The sequence below is a fragment of the Corvus moneduloides genome, chromosome 1 (assembly GCF_009650955.1).
Source record: "Corvus moneduloides isolate bCorMon1 chromosome 1, bCorMon1.pri, whole genome shotgun sequence".
Classification (NCBI taxonomy): domain Eukaryota; kingdom Metazoa; phylum Chordata; class Aves; order Passeriformes; family Corvidae; genus Corvus; species Corvus moneduloides.
Window position 1 is genome coordinate 19,902,053 of NC_045476.1, and position 27,187 is coordinate 19,929,239.

A 27,187-nucleotide genomic window follows, 5' to 3' on the forward strand; every position below is an offset into this window, starting at 1 on the left:
ATATCCCATAATTTGTCTCCTTGGGGCTCTGTGGAGGTATGTCTTTGATGTGGTTGGGATTTGGGATCCTTTCAGTGAGTACAGAACTCCCTGCAAGACCTCAAATAATCCAAAGGAGTCCTTGCTCAGCACTGTGAACAGTTCCCTCCCCCTAAGATTTCCCTAAATTTCCATCTTCTGTGAGCCTAGGACTTCTCAGGTCCACCACTGCCAGTATGTGCAGAGACAGCAGCAAAAGTGAAACACAGCCATAGGTCAGACAGGTTGTCTGAATGCTATGTTGCCTGTCCCTTTTCTCAGAGAGGTGAGGATGGATAAAAGATGCAAACCTTGCCTTTGCTTCTTGTGGTACTCCCAGAGGTGCACCTCAAAGCTGGGAATTCGAAGTGGGAAAACTTGCTGTAGCTAGAAAATGAAATCAGAATTCACTTCCAGATGACTGGAAAGGAAAGAGTAATCATAAGATCACTAGGTAGGCCAAGCCTAAGAATTTCTAAACAATTCATTAATAATTAATAATGTACTCAACCATGCTTTTGCAATCTGTTCTGTTTTTTTCAGCACATATGCGTTATCAATGATCATGGCAAAACAAAATACAGAGTCTGAAGCAGTAACATCCACACCTGAATATTTCTGTGAAGCAGAACTTTGACTACACTCCCTCAAGCATCTCCCTGAAGAGCAATTCAACTGACTCGTATGTCTTTTAACTCAGTATAAGAAGGGGTTTACTCTAGAGATGCTGATGAATATTTACACAAGTGAGAGCTCTTATCTAAAATGTGAAGCATAGGACTTTTACAGTTACTACCTTTATTAAGTATTAAAATTACCACCTAAGATGCCTTTTGACTAATAACTTGTCTGCCTCAGATCTCATTGTGAACGCATCTTTTCTTTGCTCAGTCCCTCCTTCCACCTATTGCAATTCATCTACTGCACTGTATTTTGTAAGATTGTTCAAAAGTGCCATTCTGTGAATGAAGATTGTTTTACAAGATTTTATTGACTTCATCATCCCTTTAGTCTTGGTCAGATATGCTGCTACCAAATGGCAAGCATTATTTTGATTTAACTCCACAATTCAAAAGTTTCAGCTGAAGTTCTCTGTTGTGTTGCAGTTCATTACCCACTCTTCCAAACAAAGTTTTAGCTCTCAGAATGTGCTGAATTAGAGTACAGGTCAAAATGAACCTTTGCAAGGCCCCGTTGACCCAAAACTGGAAGATACTGTGGTTCTGGTATGTCATGTAGCCATAGATCTGACCTGTTTAATGTGCTGAAATTTAATCAAGGCAAACCAATGCCAGGCAGGTTTGAGTTTCTGCATGGTATCCCTTTCTTCTCTAGGACACAAACAAGTATGAAAATTAAGAGTGCTCTTCTGAGCTTATATTCTTAACTAAACCTCATTTACTTAACTAAACCTCATTTACCACAGAAGTTTAATGCCAGTCAGACAATTATTCAGTTATGATTTGATTTTTTAGAATGTCTAAGCTGAGACTTTTTGTAACCTTCCGTAGTCTTTGAGAACACATATCTGACAATGCTGAAGAAGACTTGTATAGAAAAAAAAGAAAAAATGTATAGGACAACACAGAAAACCAGTTAATGCATGAGCGCTGTAGACCCTAAATTCCTTCATTTATAGATTGTGTTTGAAGAAGTTTGTGAATTTACATACTGTATTAACTGAGAAAAGTTTAATTCTGTATTGAATATAAGTGTTCTCAAAAACTTCCCCAGGGAAACCAATGCAAAGTAAGTAGCTGTGTATCAGTAGCTTTGCTCTGAACTGAGAGGCAGATTGTTACTAGCTGCAGATTCATATAAACTAATAAAGGAACATGAAGAATTCTTGTTACATTGCACAGTTGTTTGTTTTCCCGCTTCAGTGTATTTTGCACATCCCATAAAAGCTTTTCGAAAATATGTATTTACCTGGTAATCTAAACATACCATATGTATTTATTCTGTAGCTGATAATCTATTGTTATTTGGATAAAATCCATGATGTTAAGGGAATGAAAAAGATCAAAGAATTACGGTGATTGCTAGAGCTCTTTTCTACTCCTTTAACTTGTATTTTAAAAGAGTTCTGTTGAAAAGCTTTCCCTCAGAGTAAATTTCTTCTGTTTTGGAGAATAATGCATACCCTTACAGAACCTGGAAGAAGCTGCTGAAGAATTTTATCACTTTTTGTTTTATGAGAGTAGTGAAGTTTTTCGTAATGCTTCTGACTGCCCTGGATTTAGTAGTAATGACACACTGAATAGACTGACATGCTTAGGCTTAGGCTTAGTCCAAGACATCCGTTAGGTTATTTCCTTTTTGTCCTCTCTTCTTAAAAAATCGCAGTCCAATTCACCTTGCTACATTGATCAGCTTTCAGCAACAACAACAAAAATGTAGCGAGTTAGTGTAAAATTAGAGTGAAAATATGAAGTACTGTAGATACGCTTACTTCAGACAGTGTTAAAATTGTTTAACTGGAAGACTCAGATTATTAAAATCTACATGCTTAATAGAAAAGACCAGATTTCTAGCAAATATGAGAACTGGTGTGTTTCTTCAAATTCCATTTCCTCCTGTCATCATATTTTTCACATTGTGAAAGAGCACCATACAGATTTCACTAATGAATTTGCATGTGGAATTATGCCGAGAATAAGGGGCTGTTCTCTTCTAATGTCATATTTGAATTTTGTACTTATATGTATCTGAGCATCTCCAGGCATCTCAGCTGCCATCAACATTACTCTTCACTTGAAGCACTTCCACCTGAAAAATTAGCTTTCAATTACTTTAACAATCAGACTCCAAAATATCATTAGTGTAACTGAGGGAACAGGTAATCATGCATATATGACTGATTAATACTGGGCTTAGTCTCTTTGGTGTGCTCAGAGAATTTATTGTCTTGTGTTTTGGTAACAGTGTTGATTCCACTTCTTTAACTAAAAGGCCACTAAATATTTTTTCAGTTATGGTTGCACACTATGACCCACAAAGCTATGTTTGGGTTTTTTTAATCAGTTCAGCAACATCTGTTACTTAAGAGAAGAAGATGTTTTTTGAAATCCGTTCTTTTCCTTGGACATTGTGTTTATGGGTGGGCTTCCTTTTTTATCTCAGTTTTTCTTCTTGTGCACTTAACACCAGCATCTTTTCCCCACCTGTGATGTAAATACTTATCAGCCATCAGGTTTTAGACTTTATTCAGTCAATTTATGTCTGATTCCAAAATAGCCAAAAGTGATTTTCTGGAGAGAAGGTCAAAGTAGGAAGAATAATTCCTGCACCTTGATTGACTGAATATAAGTTAGGATTTCATGTTGCAAACCACAGATACGGTCTGAATATCTACTATTTTCTGCCTAAAAAATAGCATTTAAATAGTCTAAGTGGTCTGTAATTAAGATATTTTTTCAATTGAATCAGCTGCTGCACTCTTCTAGTTAGAGCTGAACAAAGTAGAAAATAGTGTCTGATTGCTTACTATTAGTTATATTTCTTGACCATGTTATGTTAATCCTCAAAGTGTTATTAATAAATTTGTATAATGGAAAATTCCAACATTTCCCCCAAAATACAATACTAACTGTATGTGATATTCAGCTGCAGAACAGTTTCTGATCTGTGAAAGAGTCAAATCATCACAATGTATACACAGTAAAATGATTGAGATGTACTTTTGTCATGGGTCATCATTATTGCTCAGTGGTAAGAATAAGATTTATTTAAATACAAATATTGAGAATTCTAAATTTTAATATTTCTTTATACTGAAGAAGATAAAGGCTGAATCGGCTTCTCTGCATATTTTGCATTTTGATTTTCTCAGATAACATAGCAGTGAACACCCCTATTGTAATCAAACTTGTTACACATGCAAACTGTAATTGATTCTAGCTACCTTGAAAACTTTAATTTTCAGTTTCAGTTAAAAATGAGAGTCTCAAAAGAAAACCAGTACAGGGTCGTGTAGCAAGAGACAGAGAGATTCCTTGCCCTTTTGTAAAACCATCATATTTGAGGATGTTTTTTCCTTCTTTTACCTTTTTAAATGTTTTCCAAAACCTCTCATAGTCTAAATATAAAGATTTGAGATGAACGCAGTATCTCAGTGTACTGGGAAAGGTATCTTAAATTCTTTTTCTCCTTAAATTGGAGGGAGAAATGTAGATATATAAGTTAAGGTAGGTGTGTGTTACCAATTCAGCCTTCCAAAAGTTAGCTCTGGTTGTACTCTCCAGATGACTAAGGGGCTGATTCAGCCTCCTCCTGTGCTTGTCTCTGTCCCCATTTGAAATCTTTTAGGTGAGAGAAGCAGGGTGTCAGGTGCTTTAGCCATCCTTTCAAAAAGTTGAAAATACAGTGGAGGGAAAATAAATGCTTGCATCTTAATTTCATACACTTTTCACAGTTTTTTCACAGTTACTGTTTTAATGCCACATGCCTTCCTCTGGGAAGGCAGCCACGTACAGCTATGCCAGTACCTGGCTGAAATGTTTGTACCACTAGGGAATGACTGCTGTGCTTGCCAGGGATATTCAGAGCAGTGACAGCACCACAGCAACACTTGGCCAGCTAGAAAAGTTTGATCACAAGCCATAAACTATACTGTGGGATTATTTTGTAGTGTTAAAAGGATAATTATTTGTTAAGAAACAGCAATATTATGCACTTATAAATTATTAGAAGGGGAAGACACCTCAAATAAAGAAGGCAGTACAAACATACTGAGGAAAGGTTATCCTTTATTTTGCAGAAAACACACAAAATTTTTTAGAAGGGAAAAAAGGAGACATCAGTTCTGGGTGAGGCTCCGTAAGCCCTTTGAAGGCTGTCAGCTGTAGTTTGGATGCTTGTGCTGTTACGCAGAACTGGCTGACCCTGCCTTCCTTTCTGTCAATAAACCAGTGCTTGGTTTCTTTGTACCTTCACATGAACACATGCGTATCCGCAGCTGAACTTTTCACTGCTGCCAGCAGTTGTTTTGGAACACCAAGGGGTTTCCAAATGCAGAAATTTAGACTCAATTAGTTAAATACTTGCTGTCAAGCCTCGTTCCTTCTGCTGCTGCATGGAGCAATGAACTACTGACAAACTATTGGAGTCTGCAGTACAGCGATTTATGTCTAATACTAAGTTTTGGATACTGTTCAGAGGATGACCTTTAGTTTGTTTCAGGAGTGGCATGAAAGTTTTCCTCTGTTTTTCCATAGCAGAAAGAGACAAAAATTACTTGTAGTACTGTAGTTCTAGAAGTTTGTCTTCAATCTGCATGATTTGGCCTCTGATAATGGTAAGAAAGTCTTGCTTTTAATCATGCCACAAAATTTCATTAAATTAACTCATTACTACATGTGTTCAAAAATCCATTTTCCTACTGTTAGTAGAGCTTTGTACATTTATCAGTGCTGTTAAGTCATGAGGTTACACAAGGGACGGCTATTGCTGGAAGACATATGTTATGCCTTCATAGCTATTGAATTTGCATAGAAAAACACTGGAATTTAGCTAAGATGTTTTGGAAGCAATGCCAGAAAACAGAGTTATCTTGAAGTGTCTTTTCTCAGCAATCTTCCATTTTCATAAACGTCTAGAAGTATTAATCTCTTTTCTTCAGATTTCTTATCTCCAGTTACACCCTGCTTTTATGCTCTATTCTATCACAATGTGTTTTAACCAAGTCCTTGCCAGTCCTGTAGTTTTCAAGGACAGTCACGAATGCTTGTTGTTTACCAGGAAAGTTAAGCCCTTTTCCTGAAACATTCAAAAGCAGATTTTCAAAGGTGCTTATGCATCCAAGAGAATTTCATGGGATTTCACCTGCTTGGGTAGGTGCCTAGCTGCATCCTTCAGTGACCATGTACCTTTGAAAATATGTTTCTTGCCTAATCTGGATGGACTGGGAAAATATGCAGCAACATAACTTGGAATGAAAACAGGAGGATATCACAACAAAAAGGAGAGGCAAGTACAATCGTGCTATTCTTTGATGTGGGCATGAATATCTCTTTGTCTTTCTGAATCACACAAGTGTTTAATCGATTTATTTGTTTGGGTTTTCATGAGCATTATTATAGTAGTGTTTCTGCTCTTTCTTAGGAAATTTGGAATGAAGTGAGAGTGCTCAAAATTTAGCTTTTGGAAATAATAACTCAGCATAAACATTAGCACAGAGAGACAGAAAACAGATCAGCTACAAAGGAATATTCAACAACAGTGGCAAAAGAGTCAAGGAGAGTAAAAAATGAAGTGTCATAAAAAAACTTTATTTGTAGAATATTGATTGGAATGGATCCACCAGTGGGTGTACAGGCAAGATATTAAAATTGGTTAAATATGACCTGCTGAATGAGTGTGGAGATGGAAGCTTTCTGCTGAGAGCCAGTTTGGTCCTGGGCCCATTTGTGCCATATGGGAAAGAAAACCACAATAAACTGAAATTGTTTATCTTCCTTCAGAAGCAGTTCACATAATAACATGATGCTATTAACTGTGTTCAAGCTTTTAACTACAAACACCCAACTGAAGCTTGCAGTACTATTTTGCCTAAGCTGTAGCCCTGTAAAGTCAATCTCAATCTCTCTATCTTAAATTTAATCAAGTACTAGACATCTGTGTTACTCCATCTATATAGATCTCAGTGTTGTTCCCCACAGCCTCTCTGTCTTATTTTCTGAGATTTTAAGGTCTTCCCCTCTAAGCTTTACCCCTATTCCTTACATCTTAATTTCTCCCAATTCCTCTTAGCCTATTACCCAATTTACCAGCTCACAGGTGCTGGGAGAGAGGTGAAAGATGATCTGGAGACAGACCCTGCTGAGTTTGCAACCCTAAGAGAAAATAAAACCCACAAAGTGCTGAGATACTCTGCTGAGTGGCAGTCACTGGTCTTTCATGGGAGATTTTAAGAAACGTAGCAAATATTTACAATTTTTTTGGGAAAAAAAGTCTCTGGTTTGTATCCAGAAGTATTAGAGGTGACTGGCTTGTAAGGCATGGAGGAGGATTTTGTGCCACCACCATTGTACAGTGTGGTTTTGTTTGCTCCCAGAGCTTAGGCAGCAGCTGGGGCTGGAGGAGGAATCCAGCCATTGAGACACAAATCAGCACAACAAACATCCTCCTTTGCTGCAGCTTTTCTAGCTCCAGTACTCAGACAAATCCAGAATAGGGTTTATCCCAGTCAGGTCAGGCCTCAGCCATATCTCACAGCAGTCTAGCCAAAATATGCCTCAAAATATTTTAATATTTTCCCCACACAAGTCACAAGCTGGAGTCCAAAGCTAGCAAGTGTTTTCCTGATTAAGGTCCGTTTATTTATAGAAAAAGAGTCAAACATAAGAACATCTTTCCTATGCAGAAGGGAAGAAGGGAATCGAGGCACATCATGGCACTGCCCCAGGCAGATCTGAACTCTTTGGCTGGGAACAGATTTACCAGGGTTATTTTCCATCCCCTAAACTGTGTTTAGACTGTCTCAACTTCAGCAGTCTCTGAGACATGTAAATTTTTTTATGCAGAAGGCCAACAGTATTGTGTGAAGCCAAAATAGATTGTGAAAAGTAAAGCTACTCAAGAAGGAGTGTATGCTCTCTGTATTTGAATGGCAACTCACTCCACACATACAAGACCCGTTCCTACAGAGGAACACAGACCAGGTGACCACCATTGCTCACACACCCCACGTTCAGCCCCTACAGAGTCTGAGCAAGATCCGAGCCACAGATTTTTGTTAGTTTAGGTGTACACATCAAAATAGTATAATTTTCAATGTGGATGTTATTCCAAACAGTGCTTTTGCCTCCTTTAATATAATGGCATCGGCCTAAAATTAGGAATGGTTGTACTATTGTTAACTACAAGAATGTAAACTTTGGGCACAAAATTTAATACATCACTAAATATGACACGAAAGCAGCCGTGCAGTTTGAAGTAAGGCTTACCACCAGTTGATCCACCAATGTGCTCTGGAAGTCTCTGCTGTTGAGGTAAATCTTCATTACCTGAGGAGACAAAGGCACATCATAGCTGTTCTCAGCTATCATTAGGCAGACTTTCCAAATTCATAATAATTTACAAGGCCCATTTCTAGTAAAACAAAAAGAGTATAATATAAACTCTTGTTTATGAATCATAACAATCATCACAGAGCACAGCTGCTTTATTCTGCTCTGTAGTTCACCTGCCCGTGAATTCCAAGGCTTTCTCCCTTGAGGCTCTTCAAGACCAACCTGGCCTGCCTAAAGCCACAGTTTCATCCACAGTCATTATCCTGACAGAGCAGGCACAACCTCTGCATCTTCTACCTTAATTTGCTAAGAGAAACCCTTTCCCATCCAAAGCACTAAACTATGTAAAATTATTACCAGTTACGTGGTGCAGGAGTGGCCACAAAGTACTGGGTATCAGCACAGCCTATGGAGTAACAGGCTTGGGTTGAACTGGGATAGGGATAGTGACATTTTACCCTGCCATTTTTGGAAGGGCTGGGCTGGGGATATGAGAAGGACAATCACAGTCTTTGGTTTATGCAGCAGCCGGAGCACCTCATCAGGAGCACAGTGCTCCCTCAGGGCTCAGAGCCTCTAGTGGCAGCTCCCAACGCCAAGTCCAGCACCCCGCTGAGGTCTCCTGGCATTTTCCAAGCTCAGCTCCCAGTGTTAGAGCAGATGGGATCACAGTTTAAAACTGTAAAGGTGTAGGAGTTAGCTTTTCACCAAGAACAAGCTCTAAATAAAAAATGTCCTCATGCTACCTGTATAAACATCCCTGCCCTTCTCCCGAGGGTTTGTGCTGCTCTCCCTGGCTGCTGGTGCTACCTTGCTTCAGCTTCTTTCCAGAACCAGTTTTTTCTCACCCTCCACTGGCTCTCGCCTGAGACTGCTTCATAAATGTGCGTTTTTCAGTTCAATATTACCATTCCTGACCTACTCCCTTCCCAGCCCACAGCTACAACTGAAATAATAGGGTGAGTGGGAAAAAGTTATTTTGAAAATCAAGAAAGTAGGTGATTTCCATGTTTAGGTTTAATCAAAATTATAGTGTCAAGATACGTGAAACGCTAAGGCACCAAGGCCTGGTTGATGTTCTCTGCTGCCGTTGAAAGAAGCTGCTGCCTTCGCTCCTTCAGACAGTTTTGATATATAGAGAAATGTAGTGTCCTAGTAGGTAATACTGTATTTATCATAGAAACTAAGAGCTAACAGATAAAGATCTGCAAACTTGTAAATAATTATTTAAGAATTTAGAGTTTGGGGAGGCTTTGGCTTTTTAAAAAATTTTCCTCTTCCCTGACACACTTTGCAAAAATCCCTTGCCAACTTATTTTCAAAAGTCTTCTAATTAGTCATTCCAAGAAAAAAAGCATTTATGATTTGTTCTTTTGTCTATAGGTTCACCTAAGGTGAAAAATCTTGGGAAGTTGCCATCACTCTTCTGAGTTAATTCATACCAAATTTGCTCTAAAAGTTAATTTTAAAATAGGCAATTAAGCATTCAGGTGTCACTAGCTGCACTAATTGCTTTCTGAAAAACAAAAAATAATTCTTATTTATGTATAATATTATACATAAATAATATACATTATAACTATAATATTAGTTGTTAGTAGAAATGTGGACATAGAAAAACAGCTCAAAATAAAAATCAGTTTTTTCTATCCCTGTTTTGAGAAAGTCTCAGCTAAAAGGTATTTTTCTATTTCTCACATTCTCATTCATTTTTCAGAATTCTACCAGAACTTCTGTGTTTTAAGTCAGTAAATTTAATCCACAGAATTCCTGCCTCATTGTATATCGAGTGTGCTTCATTAGCTCTACTTTACTGACCTTAGAAATTCCAGTTAAGGGAACCCTCACAAGTCTATTTTTAACTTAGGATGCTCACTTTCCCTCCTTCCAACAAGTATATTTCAAAGGTGGCAACGCAGATTGCTCATCCAAATTATCTTTCTTGTTGCCCTCCCTCGTGCTTTCCACAGCAGGTCAGCGCGCCTTACTTCTCCCAATACATCTTGGCTGCGTTCATAGTGGATCACATTTAAGTTCTGAATTATCTCAGCAACTACGAAATTGTTTTCTCTTGCTCCAGTGACATTTTGTGCCACAGCAAGGCAGCCTCGAAGTGAGAACAACTGGCTTTAGAGGAATATCCTTCATCATTTCAGCCCTTCTGGCCATGACAATAGCATAGAATATACGCTGGGCCTCATCTGAGTTCCTGCTGCAGATTTTTGTGGCAATGCCACAGATTGCTGATCTGCTTTTCCCAGTGCATTGCAATCAGTATCTATCTCTGCAACCCCAGGTTTGCTCTCTGGACTGGGCAGGCACCTACACAAGCCTTACAGGCTGCTGAGACCCCCACCTTGCTCCCACCCTTGGGACTGGTTCCACACACAGGCACAGCATGATGCCAGATTACAGCCTGATGTCTTGGGCCTATCCTACTAGTTTCAATTATTTGCAACACCTGGAGAAACTTCTAGAAGCCCTGCTTCTGGATTTGGTCTGCTTCACCTGTGTGCCAACTTGTTCTTCTTTGTCTCTAAAGATCTGTCAGTCTTTTCAAAAACAGTAACATTTTTTCCTGACAAAGCCAGATTCTTGGCACATTCTTCCAGCATTCCTTTGAACATCCAGACAGCAAACAACATCACAAACACTTGCCTGCCCCCTCATTATTTCCTGACCCTGATTTATGAGAGGTCAGTGTGATAGATGTTTAAACTAACCACAGGCTCAGTTTATGCCAGACCATTCCATTCAGCTTTCATGTCATATTAATTACAATTCTTTTAAATTCTATTGCAATTAAAATCAAAAGCAACAGCTGTATGCTTTCAGCTCCCACCCAAATATCAGGTATTGCTGAAGGCCAGATTCCACCCCTCTTCTCCTTTCTGGATATCATCTTCCCTTCTATATCTTCATATTTTCAAATCAGTCTTGAAAAACATGGAAGCTCATCTAATCGAGTGGATAGCCAAGTGCAGTGACATCCTAGAGAAAAGTACTGCATTAAGTAAGACTGTTACAGGTTGGCCCTTTGCAGATATGTCAGAGCTGGCTTTCACAGCACAAATACAGGATATGGGCAAGAACACAGATTTTCTGTTTCAAAAATCGAGAAGTTACAGGCCTGATTTTAGAGATATGTATAAGCACGACTTTCAAGCTATTAGAGAGTGTGCCACAGCAAATGAAACCAAGGTTCTGTAGGGGCTGAGGTGTCCCAGCTTTTCATCCCCAGCAGTGGCACTGCACATGGCAAAGTGTCCTGTTCAGCAGCAGCACCCTGAGGGGATGCCCCATCACAGGCCTGGGGCTTAGGGTGTGCTGGGGTTTAGCTAATTGGCCCCTTGCCCAACAGATCAACTGCTAGATAATACTCTGCTTGCAGCACCTTGGCCTCTTCCTAATACTACTCTCTTTTTCTCCCACTGCATTTCTTTTATTGTCTTCGTTTATCTTTTGTTGTATTTCTAGCTCTGCTTTGTCTTAATTTCGCTGGAACCAGCAGCCTTCTGCTGGTCTCTCAGACTGACAGATCTGCTGCACTTCCTTTCTGGTCTCACAGGACTGCTGCTGAAAGTTCTGGCAGAATTTCTTTCTTGTAGCTTTTTTTTCCCTCCAGACTCTACTGAAATAGCTGTAGAGCTGAGATGCTGCATTACTACCAGGAGCAGGTGGTTCTTGTTTCAGAAACTCCTGTCAAGAAACTGAAGCATGTGACATCTTGTGAATCACAGATTCTTGCTGTCTGTCCTGACAGTTTCTCTTCTCTTTCTGAGCTGAAGGCTGATCCTTAAAATGGATAAGTAAGTGATATTGCATACCACGGCACTACAGTCCAGCCAAATAATATCAAGACAAATGGCTTAGGTGGAGTCACTGCAAAATGCAGAATTAGAAAAGATCACTAGATGTTGGTCTAGACAAAACTCTTATATTCGTGCTATTGCTTCCCAGATGAATTAAAAATTACATAGCCTTACAGCTCCTAAATCAGTTTAAAAATCTCCTAATGTCTTATAACCCCTGATTTATTATCTTCTTCAAAAAGTTCAGCCTGAGATCTTATTTGCCATTTTGCAGCCTTTCTTTGTTCCTGCCTGACAACTAGAGTGCTGGTGACCCTAGCCAGCTACCAGGCACTTCAGCTTGTTCCAGTCCAACTGAAAATGTACAACCTTAAAAAAAAAGGAAAAAAAAAAAAAAGCATAAGGGAAAAAAAGCAAGAGGTTATAGAGAAAACTAATTTTCAAATATGTATCACAGAAGGTTATCTATGGCAAGAGGGGATATTTGGCTTAAACTTCTAAAATTCAAAATCTGAATGTCTTATACATTTTTAAATGTATCTCTGGGCTCGGATGTCTCTGGCTAGGGTCTGTCTATTTGGCATTATCTGAACTAAGCTAGCTGAAAGGAGATTCTGCTGTCTCCAGAAGAGTTCTTGCAGTTTCTATCACCAGCCACCACATAACAATAATAACTTTACACTTAGCTCATGAAGATATGCCAGAGAATTTTCTTCCACACCTCGCTGCAGTCCAGATGGGCTGGAAGGCAATGCAGTGTCCTGGGAACAGCCATGCCTGAGCCCAGAACAACTTTTTGTCCTACTTAGTATCTGAATGTTCTTCTTTTCACTTGTGTGCAAAGGACAAGGGCCTGCAGCTTGTGCGCGTGCTGTTGGAGTGGCTCCTGATAATGTCAGTGCCACGGAGTTACAGTCATTATCCCTGACAAAAGCAATGTTCTCCTGCTGCCTCCTCAGTGGCTTCACCACAAAAGAGGAATTAGCATATTTGCAGGTGCAATGAGCAATGCTTTCTAAGGATGCTTTAATCTCTCCCACCTTAAAATCCTGTCCTTGACTCCAGTTGTCCATCCAGGTGCTCTCTCCTCCTTGCTGGAGGTCTGCTCCTTGAGCAGCACATCATTGCTCAGAGTTTTCTTCTTCTGACCTAATTCTTCCCTGATTTGGCTTCTGCCACCTGTGCTCCACTGAATCAGTGTACTTGGCTCATGATGTCCATAAAGTTCAGAACTGGAGGCAAGATGAGTCTTCCATTCTAATTATAAACTGTCACTTTAAAAACATTTTAAACTGTTATACGTAAAACTCAGGTATATTAAAGACAGAAGCTCGTGGGGGAAGGAGAAGGAATAGTGCATCTCTCTCAGCAGCTTCCTTATGAGGAGGGCAAAGCAGAAACAGACTGTTCTATTGATACCGCATTTCAGACCATGCTTCCAGAAAGCCCAGCTGTCTGCTGAGGGTCCCACAAAAGCTTCTATAGATTTATTTCTAGCAATACTACCTTCCTCCTCTGATCTGTCTCCTACTTTCACAGGATTTGCTCAGGTTACTCTCCATTCTTTCATTTGGCTTCCACGATTCTATTTCCACTTCCACATTTTTTAATCTTTCTTACAAGGAGTTAAGGGATCCTTACTCTCTTTTCAATATTTTCTGCAAATTCAAGAAATAGCTGCATTCTATCACCTCTTCTTCCCTCTCTGTACTTTGCCTCTGAAGGATCTCACCATAAATACCATTTCGGCAGCTTTCTCCATGCTTATGATTCACCAGCTTTTCTACTTCCTATTCGTCACATTCAGATATTTTTGGTAATGTTTTAATGCCACTCCACTAAACACATTTTTCTTGCAACTCTTGGGCTTCTGTGTCCTCTTATTATAGAAAACTGATTTTGGTTTCTCACATCCGTTACTCCCACCTTGTATAACTTATGTTCCCATAGTTCTGTATGTGTAGGAAAGCGGTGATGGGTTTGTATGGGGTCACCAATCACTGTAACCTAAAAAACATGAGCAGGTCTCTGTGAGGTTTGGTGAATGGAAGTAGATTAAGTCTTGAAAACATCCTTTAAGTCTAACTTGTACTATTCTTTACTCTTATTTTTTTTTTGTTTTTTCTCTTCATTTGAGAAGGTGGACAATATATAATCAAGCCTACCAGATTTTTCTAAAGACAACTGTATCCAACTGTGAAGGTGTAAACACAAAAGAGAGGGGCTGAGTGCTTGGTACTGACCGACAGGGAATAACTGAGAGTAATGAGATTAAACTGAACAAAGGAAAACCACTGAAGGTTGAACATCAGGAAAATATCCTGGCTGTGTCTATCAGACCGTGGACTAATTTCCCACGGGAAGAGGTGGAAACTCCATCTCTTGAGTCATTTAAAATTAGAACAGATAAATCACTAAAAAACAGAGCACTGGGAACAACCCAATTGGAATTGGAAGGGGATGAACTAGACAGTTTTGAAAGATGTTTTTAGTCTCAGTTTCTCTTCCCCTGAAATTAAAGAACAAGCTTTGTTTAGGGCCTGCTCATGTGGGACTGGCAAACCTGCAGCTGCATGTGTTCTACTCATTATGGCCAGGTTGAAATGCTAATGTGACTCTGTCTGATCAGATTTCTGTGCTGTGGCCACATCACAGCTAAAGCCTGGCAGGATGACCAGAGGAGTCCTGTACAGGTTATCCTCCTCTCCAAATCACAGGCCTGGCTAGGGATTGTCCTTGGATTTTTCTAGCAAAAACCTTTGTTTTCGATGGATTCCTTGTTATTTCCTATAGTACATACCCTGCTGGGCTGAGCTCCCCTAGATGGCAGAGCTGAAGCAATTTACAATGCAAAATGCTTTACAGAGCCCTGCTGGAACAGGGACTGCCATAGCCAGCCCTCTAATTTCTTCAGAGCTATTGGCTAGAAACAGCTTCTGTTGCCATGGGTCACTTTTTGCTGCGTGTGAGAGATGGTCCAACTCCATGTGCAGTTAATGCAGTAAGGCCTTGGGCCCAAAAGGATATTGTTTCTCATAAACAATTCAAGTTTCCAGTTCTCAAAAACAACAAACCAAAAAAATGGTTCATTTATGGCTGTGTTTTTAGCAAACCACCAGCATCCAGCCACACCGACTTCTTGAAAAAAATCATCTATAAAACAGTTGTGTAGATGCTTGGAAAAGCAATAAAGGTGATGAGGCAAGTTCAGACAAGATACAAGTGACCTTCTTGTCCATTTACACTTTTGGGTCTTTTGTTACGTAACACAAGGGGTTATCCAGTCAGCACTGTCAGCCCACACAGCTCTGCTCTCACTGCACACACAGCACTGCTCTCACCCCACACACAGCACTGCTCTCACTGCACACACAGCTCTGCTCTCACCCCACACACAGCACTGCTCTCACTGCGCACACAGCACTGCTCTCACTCCACACACAGCACTGCTCTCACTGCGCACACAGCTCTGCTCTCACTGCACACACAGCTCTGCTCTCACCCCACACACAGCACTGCTCTCACTGCACACACAGCACTGCTCTCACCGCGCACACAGCACTGCTCTCACTGCACACACAGCTCTGCTGTCACTGCACACACAGCACTGCTCTCACCCCACACACAGCACTGCTCTCACTCCACACACAGCACTGCTCTCACTCCACACACAGCACTGCTCTCACTGCACACACAGCACTGCTCTCACCCCATGCACAGCACTGCTCTCACTGCACACACAGCTCTGCTCTCACTGCACACACAGCACTGCTCTCACCCCACACACAGCCCTGTTCTCACCCCACACAGCACTGCTCTCACTGCACACACAGCACTGCTCTCACCCCACACACAGCACTGCTCTCACTGCACACACAGCCCTGCTCTCACTCCACACAGCACTGCTCTCACTGCACACACAGCTCTGCTCTCACTGCACACACAGCACTGCTCTCACTCCACACAGCACTGCTCTCACTGCACACACAGCTCTGCTCTCACTGCACACACAGCACTGCTCTCACTGCACACACAGCACTGCTCTCACCCCACACACAGCCCTGTTCTCACCCCACACAGCACTGCTCTCACTGCACACACAGCACTGCTCTCACCCCACACACAGCACTGCTCTCACTGCACACACAGCCCTGCTCTCACTCCACACAGCACTGCTCTCACTGCACACACAGCACTGCTGTCACCCCACACACAGCACTGCTCTCACCCCACACACAGCACTGCTCTCACTGCACACACAGCTCTGCTCTCACTGCACACACAGCACTGCTCTCACCCCACACACAGCCCTGTTCTCACCCCACACAGCACTGCTCTCACTGCACACACAGCACTGCTCTCACCCCACACACAGCACTGCTCTCACTGCACACACAGCCCTGCTCTCACTCCACACAGCTCGGCTCTCACTGCACACACAGCTCTGCTCTCACTGCACACACAGCTCTGCTCTCACTGCACACACAGCACTGCTCTCACCCCACACACAGCACTGCTCTCACCCCACACACAGCCCTGTTCTCACCCCACACAGCACTGCTCTCACCCCACACACAGCACTGCTCTCACTCCACACACAGCACTGCTCTCACTCCACACACAGCCCTGTTCTCACCCCATGCACAGCTCTGCTCTCACCCCACACACAGCACTGCTCTCACCCCACACACAGCTCTGCTCTCACTGCACACACAGCTCTGCTCTCACTGCACACACAGCTCTGCTCTCACTGCACACACAGCACTGCTCTCACCCCACACACAGCTCTGCTCTCACCCCACACACAGCACTGCTCTCACCCCACACAGCACTGCTCTCACCCCACACAGCACTGCTCTCTCTCCACACACAGCACTGCTCTCACTCCACACACAGCACTGCTCTCACCCCACACACAGCTCTGCTCTCACCCCACACACAGCACTGCTCTCACCCCACACACAGCTCTGCTCTCACTGCACACACAGCACTGCTCTCACTGCACACACAGCACTGCTCTCACCCCACACAGCACTGCTCTCACCCCACACAGCACTGCTCTCTCTCCACACACAGCACTGCTCTCACTCCACACACAGCACTGCTCTCACTGCACACACAGCACTGCTCTCACCCCATGCACAGCACTGCTCTCACTGCACACACAGCACTGCTCTCACTCCACACACAGCACTGCTCTCACCCCACACACAGCTCTGCTCTCACCCCACACACAGCACTGCTCTCACCCCACACACAGCTCTGCTCTCACTGCACACACAGCACTGCTCTCACTGCACACACAGCACTGCTCTCACTCCACACACAGCACTGCTCTCTCCACACACAGCACTGCTCTCACCCCACACACAGCCCTGCTCTCACTCCACACACAGCACTGCTCTCACTCCACACACAGCACTGCTCTCACTGCACACACAGCACTGCTCTCACCCCATGCACAGCACTGCTCTCACTGCACACACAGCTCTGCTCTCACTGCACACACAGCTCTGCTCTCACTGCACACACAGCACTGCTCTCACTGCACACACAGCTCTGCTCTCACTGCACACACAGCACTGCTCTCACTGCACACACAGCTCTGCTCTCACTGCACACACAGCACTGCTCTCACCCCACACACAGCCCTGTTCTCACCCCACACAGCACTGCTCTCACTGCACACACAGCACTGCTCTCACCCCACACACAGCACTGCTCTCACTGCACACACAGCCCTGCTCTCACTCCACACAGCACTGCTCTCACTGCACACACAGCTCTGCTCTCACTGCACACACAGCTCTGCTCTCACTGCACACACAGCACTGCTCTCACTCCACACAGCACTGCTCTCACTGCACACACAGCTCTGCTCTCACTGCACACACAGCACTGCTCTCACTCCACACAGCACTGCTCTCACTGCACACACAGCTCTGCTCTCACTGCACACACAGCACTGCTCTCACTGCACACACAGCACTGCTCTCACCCCACACACAGCCCTGTTCTCACCCCACACAGCACTGCTCTCACTGCACACACAGCACTGCTCTCACCCCACACACAGCACTGCTCTCACTGCACACACAGCCCTGCTCTCACTCCACACAGCACTGCTCTCACTGCACACACAGCACTGCTGTCACCCCACACACAGCACTGCTCTCACCCCACACACAGCACTGCTCTCACTGCACACACAGCTCTGCTCTCACTGCACACACAGCACTGCTCTCACCCCACACACAGCCCTGTTCTCACCCCACACAGCACTGCTCTCACTGCACACACAGCACTGCTCTCACCCCACACACAGCACTGCTCTCACTGCACACACAGCCCTGCTCTCACTCCACACAGCTCGGCTCTCACTGCACACACAGCTCTGCTCTCACTGCACACACAGCTCTGCTCTCACTGCACACACAGCTCTGCTCTCACTGCACACACAGCACTGCTCTCACCCCACACACAGCACTGCTCTCACCCCACACACAGCCCTGTTCTCACCCCACACAGCACTGCTCTCACCCCACACACAGCACTGCTCTCACTCCACACACAGCACTGCTCTCACTCCACACACAGCCCTGTTCTCACCCCATGCACAGCTCTGCTCTCACCCCACACACAGCACTGCTCTCACCCCACACACAGCACTGCTCTCACCCCACACAGCACTGCTCTCACCCCACACAGCACTGCTCTCTCTCCACACACAGCACTGCTCTCACCCCACACACAGCTCTGCTCTCACCCCACACACAGCACTGCTCTCACCCCACACACAGCTCTGCTCTCACTGCACACACAGCACTGCTCTCACTGCACACACAGCACTGCTCTCACTCCACACACAGCACTGCTCTCTCCACACACAGCACTGCTCTCACCCCACACACAGCCCTGCTCTCACTCCACACACAGCTCTGCTCTCACCCCACACACAGCACTGCTCTCACCCCACACAGCACTGCTGTCACTGCACACACAGCACTGCTGTCACCCCACACACAGCACTGCTCTCACTGCACACACAGCACTGCTGTCACCCCACACACAGCACTGCTCTCACTGCACACACAGCTCTGCTCTCACTGCACACACAGCACTGCTCTCACCCCACACACAGCACTGCTCTCACCCCACACAGCACTGCTCTCACCGCACACACAGCACTGCTCTCACTGCGCACACAGCACTGCTCTCACTGCACACACAGCACTGCTCTCTCTCCACACACAGCACTGCTCTCACTCCACACACAGCACTGCTCTCACCCCACACACAGCTCTGCTCTCACCCCACACACAGCACTGCTCTCACCCCACACACAGCTCTGCTCTCACTGCACACACAGCACTGCTCTCACTCCACACACAGCACTGCTCTCACTGCACACACAGCACTGCTCTCTCTCCACACACAGCACTGCTCTCACTGCACACACAGCACTGCTCTCTCTCCACACACAGCACTGCTCTCACTGCACACACAGCTCTGCTCTCACCCCACACAGCACTGCTCTCACTGCACACACAGCACTGCTCTCACCCCACACACAGCACTGCTCTCACCCCACACACAGCACTGCTCTCACTCCACACACAGCACTGCTCTCACTGCACACACAGCACTGCTCTCTCTCCACACACAGCTCTGCTGTCACTGCACACACAGCACTGCTCTCACTCCACACACAGCTCTGCTCTCACTGCACACACAGCACTGCTCTCACCCCACACACAGCACTGCTCTCACTGCACACACAGCACTGCTCTCTCTCCACACACAGCACTGCTCTCACTGCACACACAGCACTGCTCTCACTCCACACACAGCACTGCTCTCACCCCACACACAGCACTGCTCTCACTCCACACACAGCACTGCTCTCACTCCACACACAGCTCTGCTCTCACTGCACACACAGCACTGCTCTCTCTCCACACACAGCACTGCTCTCACTGCACACACAGCACTGCTCTCACTCCACACACAGCTCTGCTCTCCACACACAGCACTGCTCTCACTCCACGCACAGCTCTGCTCTCCACACACAGCCCTGCTCTCACTCCACACACAGCTGTTCTTCCAACTCACTGAACGCTCCTTTAATGCATTTTTTTGGGTTGAAGTGCTGAGGAAACCTGAACACAAACTGGGTCACATTTTGATGATTTCTTTTGAAATTAAACCCGTAACTTCAAGTTTAAGGGTCTGATAAAAAAAGTACTTGAGTACTGTTATCTCCAGAACTGTCTTCATTTTCTATGGTTTGCTGAAGAGGACGTTAGGTCAGAGTCTTTTCGTGTGTGTTATTTCTTTTTCAGCTGAGCATCTTCACATGGGCTGCTGCATTTTTCAGTTGGCAAGACTTTTTTTTTTTAACTATTGTTGGATTAGCACAAAATGCCTGAGAGTTTCCCATCTTACAGTCTGAAACAAGAAAAATATACTGACAATGGCTGTGGTAGATCTATAGAGGGGAAAAGGGAATTACTTGGGAACAAGAACATTGATCTGAACTATTTCACGGGTCTCCCTTTTGTTATCTATCTGAGATTGTAAATTTAGGTAATAAGACACAATCCAAATCAAGAGCTGTGAGTACAACACAGCAAAAAAAAAAAAATTATCTGTGTTGACAAGTGATCAGTTCAGAATCAGGCTAACCTTCTTAGCTCTGAATTTGTACAGCTTTACAGTTTGTTCCAGAAGAATTTATTTCTCATACAATAATTATTCTGTTTGCATCCAGTCTTTTATTGATCATTTTCATGTTACTCACTCTATGTTATATTTTCCATTATTTTAATCTCTTTTTTATTGAGTTTTATAATTTTTATTTTACTCGTCTTTGATTATCTACAGCTCATTTCACATTTATTTTACCAACTTTGTCAATTTTTGCTTCCTCCCTGTATCTGTCTTATCTTTATAATCTCTGTGTATCTTTTTTGATTTTCCACAGCGCAGCTTCACAGTATCAAATACTCATGTGGCAAAATTTCCCCTTGTATAAAGATCAACAATAAGTTAGCTGGAAGTCATCCGTATTTCATTATATTTGGCACTGAGAAATGCAGCTTTTAAAGAGCCTCCACCCTACAGCTGCATCACATCATTGATCCATTTAAATGCACTAATCTAGCCAAAAAGCCAATGTTTCCCATTACAACCTGTCTCTAAGTGACATCTGTGTGCTAGTTTAGGAATAGATCTTCATAACAGAACTACTTTGGAGGTAAACCAGGAAAAGATATTCTTCTGGTTCAGTGCTGAACACTTGCATGCTTTTAGCCTGAAATAAGTATGGAGCTGTGTAGTTCCATCCAGTAATGAAGCGGGTAAAATAAACATTGTGAGCGTAGCTCACTGAATACAAATTCTGCAATTATGGGTTGTGTACATGACCATTTAGGTGACTAGAAATTGGCTCCTACATTGGTAGGGATTTCTCCACATAAAAGGAAAATGATTTAAAACCCCTGAAATTCACAAGGAACTTAAGGGAGGAGATCTAACATGTGACTAATATCCCAAAGGCCCTCAGGTCTTTATAATAGTGATCATAACACTATAGCTTCATGAAAGGAGTAATGAGGCCTGATCTGCCCCTGGGTAACACAGTAGTGTGTGAGACGGCTCCTAAGTTAGTTTGACTTTCTTGACATAGTTATAATACTGGAAATCCTGCTAATCAAGATGAATGGTCTTTAAAAGAAAAAAAAGTGGGGTTTGCAAGTCCTGTGACAGAGGCACATTTTGATATTAGCCTCATAGGGAGATGAAAAAAGGGTTTCTTACAACAAAGAAGGAAAACATAGTATATTCTATAGTATATTCATTATTTCAAATATGTTTATGTTGAAATAATGGTCAATATCCTGTGCAGATCTTCTTCCACTGTGATGCTGCCTTCCTATACTTGCCAGGAGCCGGTGGGCTGCAGGACCCGCCCCCAGCACTGCTCTGCTCCAACAGCTGTCACAGGAGAACGAGAGGCTTTTATAACAAGAGAGTGGGTAACTGTAATTTGGCACTCAGGAACTCGTGGGAGGCTGTCTCTTGACTCCAAAGGCAAGTAGATAAATGAGAATATACAGTGAGAGATGCACAGGCTTCCAAGCACTTTGCAGGAGCTGCTACCAGGCGATCCACAGGGGCCATACCCAGCTACTTATGTGTTCTGGCACCTTTAGAAATACTATGGTTTCTCCTGAAGGACCATCCTGCTGCCAAATGCTCTTTGCATGTGTTCAATGGATGCCTGAGTCACAGATTCTACAGTGCTAACACTCACAAGTTTATTTTTGATCTCCTTCCCAAAACTTCTTTTCTATTTCATAACTGTAGTTAACAGCACCTTTGACCTCTGACATGCCTTCCCATATACTTATGCCTTAAGACAGACATACAGTTAAAGCCCTGAGTTGTATTTGCTTTCTAAATTAACATCGAGGCTGTGATATATGTGGCAATGCTTGGATAACAAAGTTATTGTTTCATGCTGTTTGCTGGCAGCATCTGAAGAATAACCACAGCGGTCTCAGTTCAAGTCACACATGACTGAAAAGCATCCTGCTGTAGGGTTGCCTTCGTTCTCAATCCCAGTTCCATGAAAAGAACACATTTCCAATCACTGTCTTGTCCAGGTGAACAAGATAAGGATTTAATCACTCCTTGCTATGGAGTAGTTTAAAGAATATCTGTCCAGAAAGTCTTTCTATGATGCTGACATACAGATTTACAACGCATAAAAAACCCCCAGCCCTCATGAGAGTGTGTACTTTGAAAAGATTTGAATTTAGTTTTAATGCATTTGGCACATGGTTTATGATGTTTCTTCACCTCAAGAGAGGTCAATTACATCATGTTTCAATATTTTATTTTTCTCTGGACTTACACACAAATCAGTTGTGAAACAGATCTTCTAATAATTTCCTGTGGTAGGGGACACACTGCTCAATTCTTTATTACTATTAAATGGATCCAATTTCTATGTAAAAAAAAAAGCGTATGTACTAGGTATATTGTTTCCAGGGTCACAAATATTCTTGGTATAGTTTGTGACAGCCAGACTGCTAAATTTTTTAACATGATGAATGAAACGAAACTGAAAATAAATATTTTCTTTTACAGAAGCTTTCAAAATACAAGGCCTGGTACCTTGCTCAGAGTAAAAAATTCTTCCTTACTAAAGACAAACCTCTAGTAATACAGATCCTGCAGCATAGTCACATTGTTGCTCTCACCCCACAAAATGGCACGACAATTTATAAAGCTAAAGAATTAGAAAATAACTAATTAACATAATTGAAACATCTCAGTTAATATACTTGGTTAACACCCATGCTACCAAGAGAAAATTCTCCCTACACACTTGGATGAAAGCCTTGCTGTTACCTCATGTCATATTTATTTCTAAATATAGAAATAATTAATACTTCTATATGTATAGTTACACAGAGCAGAATTGCACAGCTGTCCCTGGCTAGCCATCAAAGGGATGTGTTTTATACACAAGAATAAATTGTTACTTTTTCTGAAATTCTCTCAATATGAGGGTGGACAAAAAGAAAGTGGGCTAATATGTCATTGCAGTTGCAGTAGTCTGGGTTTTCCCAGAAGTCACTGGAGAGAAATAAGAGCCCTGAGAGGTTGATGCAAGCCATCTTATGTGTGGTATGAACATGTCTGGCCAGCTTCTTTGTCTCTTAATTGACCATTGAGGGAGCATAGCTGATTATCTCAGATCAAATGAATAATTTATAGATGGGTAAAAAAATCAGGTGTCATGAATACCATCCTCAGTGTCTAGTGCATTTGGAGAGCACAAGGCAAGCAGAAAATTTCCCTTGTCTCAGGATATTAAGGGGTTGTGTTATTAAGCTCTCTGTTTGCCCAGAAAGGGAGTCCTATTGCAGCCAGATTTGTAAGGATTTGCTTGCTCCTGGAATAAACAGTAGTGGCTGTGCAGCAACACCTGTATTTGTAACAAGAGCCCCTCATTCTTGTCTTCACGTTGAGCTAAACTGAAGGTGAATAAGACATTCATATTTTTGAAGGAGAGTACCCAGCATATGCTTTGATAATCCATTAATGTTTTCAATATTTCAGCAGTGCTCCTGCCCTGAATTGGAACCAAAAGAAGTCATTTCATTAAAAAGAAGAAGAGAGTATGAGATCCATTTAATTGAAGCTTTTCCAGCCAAAACGCTAAGGACCATTTAGATTCTGCAGGCATCTTATGTATAATCAATGGAAAGTGCATGAGCAGAAACTCGAAAAGCTTGCAGGAAGCCAATGTAAAATGAGCAAAGACTACAACAAACTAGACCCCAGATTACAAGGCTCTGACATTTATCAGAGAAGAACCAAAATACTTGACTATTAAGGAGACCGCATCTGTCGAAGAGTGGCAGGTGAGCCCTGACATGGTTTAGAACACCCTGCCAGTCTGCTCTGCACCGAGTGACACATTCAACAGGAATAAGGTGCTCCAGCAATGCTTCTGCAGAGGATGCTGCAAGGAGCAGGATCACTGACCAGCACAATCCCATCACTCAGAAGGACCAGTCTCCCTATAGCTGCCATCCCCTCCAGCTGGGTCAGTTTCTGTACCCTCTATCAACACAGAGCAGCATGGAAAGGAGCGGGGTGGGGGCACTATTTCCTTAGTCCAGCAGTCTGTGAAATTACCATTTAGCTTCAGATGCAGCTAAATCAGGGAGCTGTTTGAGGTAGCTGTCTTCAGGCAGCACTAACATGGACCATCCTCCCCAGTGATCCAAGCAATGTGCCTCACTCTCTGCTCTCATCTTTGTTCTTCTAAGAACAGTATTGTCATGAGCAGGAAAAGCATAATCCTCTGAGCTGGAGTCAGAAAACACATCGTGCAGGAGGAAAAGACAAAAGATTACTGCTGCAGTGTTTCCACATGGTTCACCCCTTCGCTAAAGCAGCTAACTATTGGAAGGGACTTGAGCACTGCACAGATGTTATTTGCCTCTATTTTGAAATTCAGAAAGTTGCAGTAATCTGTTTATTTTTCTTTAACTCTTTTGTGCTTTGGAAGTATCACACAGTTCAAAAGGCAATATAACCAGTTTTCAAGAAAATGATTGAGCTGCCAGTGTTTTAACAACTGTTGTTTTACAAAAGAAAGCAAAAAATAAGGAAAATCAGATTAAATAAACATAGAAGCTAAGAGCAGCACAAAAAAGTTTTAGTGAATACAGAAGTTTGACAAATGACGACTGCTGCAAATCTTTGCTTCTTCTCTGGCTTTCATCAAAATTTCTCTAAAACTTAGAGGATGTCTCCAGAAGAGCAGCCTGACACATTGCAAATGGAATAGAACCTGTTGCTCCTGCAGCTGGTCCCACAGGGGATGAGAAGAGTAAACAGGAATATGTCATATCAAGGAGGAGGGTTTTCCCGTTGGATGTCTTTTTTATATTAATCAGATCCAGTTACTCAGGCTAATTACCTTTATAAAAGTTGTAAAATACTTGTGGCCCTCACCTCAGGTAGTCATTTAGTCCTGAAAGCTAATAGTCCATCCCTACCTGATCAAAAGGAAAGACCACTCTTAATATATCAAAAATATTAATCCCTGACCCTAGACATCAGGGAAAAATGCTTTGCATTACTGTGCTCAGTTTGTTTTGTATTTTGCTTAGGCCCGAAGGACCGCCTTGAGAATTAAATTAACTTGGACTGCTTTCCCTTGCCTCCCATGCAACTCTTTGGTCTAATCCTGCAAATGACCTTTGTGTGGACATACTTTGCATCCACATGGAGCCATTTGGAGTCTGGCACATGTGAACAGCACAATACTGCAGCGAAAAGTTCAAGTATATCTAGTGAGTTAAAATATTTGGCTGCTGCTTTTTTCTGGGAAAGCAGTTCTGAAATGAATATCTGAGGGTGCCTCAGCAGAAGACTGGGCTGAAAATATTCTGTAAACACGGCTTTGTTCCTTAGCTCATTACTTTAATTTTGACTTCTCCCACCATTATGTTATTGCTGATCAGATTACTGGATTGATTTTTGACTAGATTTGAAGCTCTAAGTCCATTGCCAAACAGGGACAAACTGGTGGAGGGTGCAGATGATTAATTTAGTCACACTAGAAACATGCTATGTTTAATGCTTTCTTCAGTCAGTTCAAAAGCATGTTTCTTCTTTCCATACTACAGTTTGCATAGGCAATCAACACAGCCTGTTTACAGAAAATTAATGAGCATTTCTGTTCATTAGTTGCAATAATTTACATTGCTGGATTCCTATGTTGGTTTTTTTCTGTAAAGGCAGATGAGCCACTTGGAACCTGAACCCAATCCTGAGTGTCCCTAATTCCCACAGTTGTCTGTGTTAGTCCCCAAAGCTAGAGCAGAATCAGTCATTAGATAGTATCTCTAACTCCAAGCAGCCAGCATCTTCTGCACCATTTCTTCAAAGGGTTTGTAAAACACTGAAAGAAAATTAATCCTGTATTTTCTTCTTCTTGAAAGCAGCATTCATATACAATCCTTTCTCTGGAAGCAGGATGTAGCTTGCTGGGGAATTTATAATACTTCTTTCAGGAAGCTATAGTAAAAGTTTAGTTCTGTTAAAATACCAAAGATATTCCAAATCCAGTCTCTTCTGGAAAATTTATACCATACAGACATAAATACAATCCAGCTTGCCTCACATGTTTGGTTTTTGGTTTGGGTTTTGGTTTGTTTGTTTTTCATTTTTCTTTTTTTGTGGGATCATGCTTCCCTGGATGCTCTCCCTATTTTCCATCTCACTTTTTAAAAGCTTCAACAGAAAGATGGGTGGTGGGAAAGCAGTGGGGAAACAAACCAAACAACAAACCCCCAACCAACCAGTCAACCAAAAAAAACCCCACCCCAGTGTAATATCACTTTCAGAGCCTAGTCCCCATAAATAGTAATCAGCTTACAGGTTCAGACACCTTCTGACCTTTGGATGACTCCTGCTGTCCTAGAGAACATCTCTTGTGTCTCTTCAGTGAAAAGAGAGCTGAGCAGCGGTCAGTTGGCATAAGTAGAAGCACATAAAATCAGGTTTAGAAGCCAGTAAAACCCAAGTACGTGGTTTCTACAGGGTATCTGGCAGTGAGGTTCTGATGAGCTCAAAGTGAAGTAAGAGCTCTTTGGACAGAGTAGGTAAAATGTGGGAGCAGCAACTGACACATTGCCTTTGGGTGGGGCACGTCATTTTTGGAAGGAGGGAGGGTTTGAATGAAATCAACATATTCATGTGATATGTCTGATTTTTACTCCTGAGCTTTTCCTCAATGCCTGAAAGCTGCCTTGA

At 42.8% G+C, this 27,187-nt stretch overlaps 1 protein-coding gene and 1 long non-coding RNA gene across 2 annotated transcripts in view; one reads left to right on the top strand and one right to left on the bottom strand.

The window, feature by feature from the left end:
- PRTFDC1 (phosphoribosyl transferase domain containing 1) overlaps positions 1 to 3,697 on the top strand; it is a 46,138-nt gene extending 42,441 nt beyond the window's left edge. The window contains exon 9 of the mRNA XM_032101030.1: positions 562 to 3,697. Within this exon, the coding sequence (XP_031956921.1) occupies positions 562 to 609 (48 nt within the window). The 3' untranslated portion in view covers positions 610 to 3,697. The remainder of the gene's footprint in view (positions 1 to 561) is intronic.
- On the bottom strand, positions 321 to 27,008 carry LOC116440358. Its single transcript, XR_004238568.1, has 3 exons — positions 26,831 to 27,008; positions 7,965 to 8,024; positions 321 to 439 (listed from the first exon to the last, which is right to left on the bottom strand). It is a non-coding gene; the product is annotated as an uncharacterized LOC116440358 (long non-coding RNA).
- Positions 27,009 to 27,187: the final 179 nt, after the last annotated feature.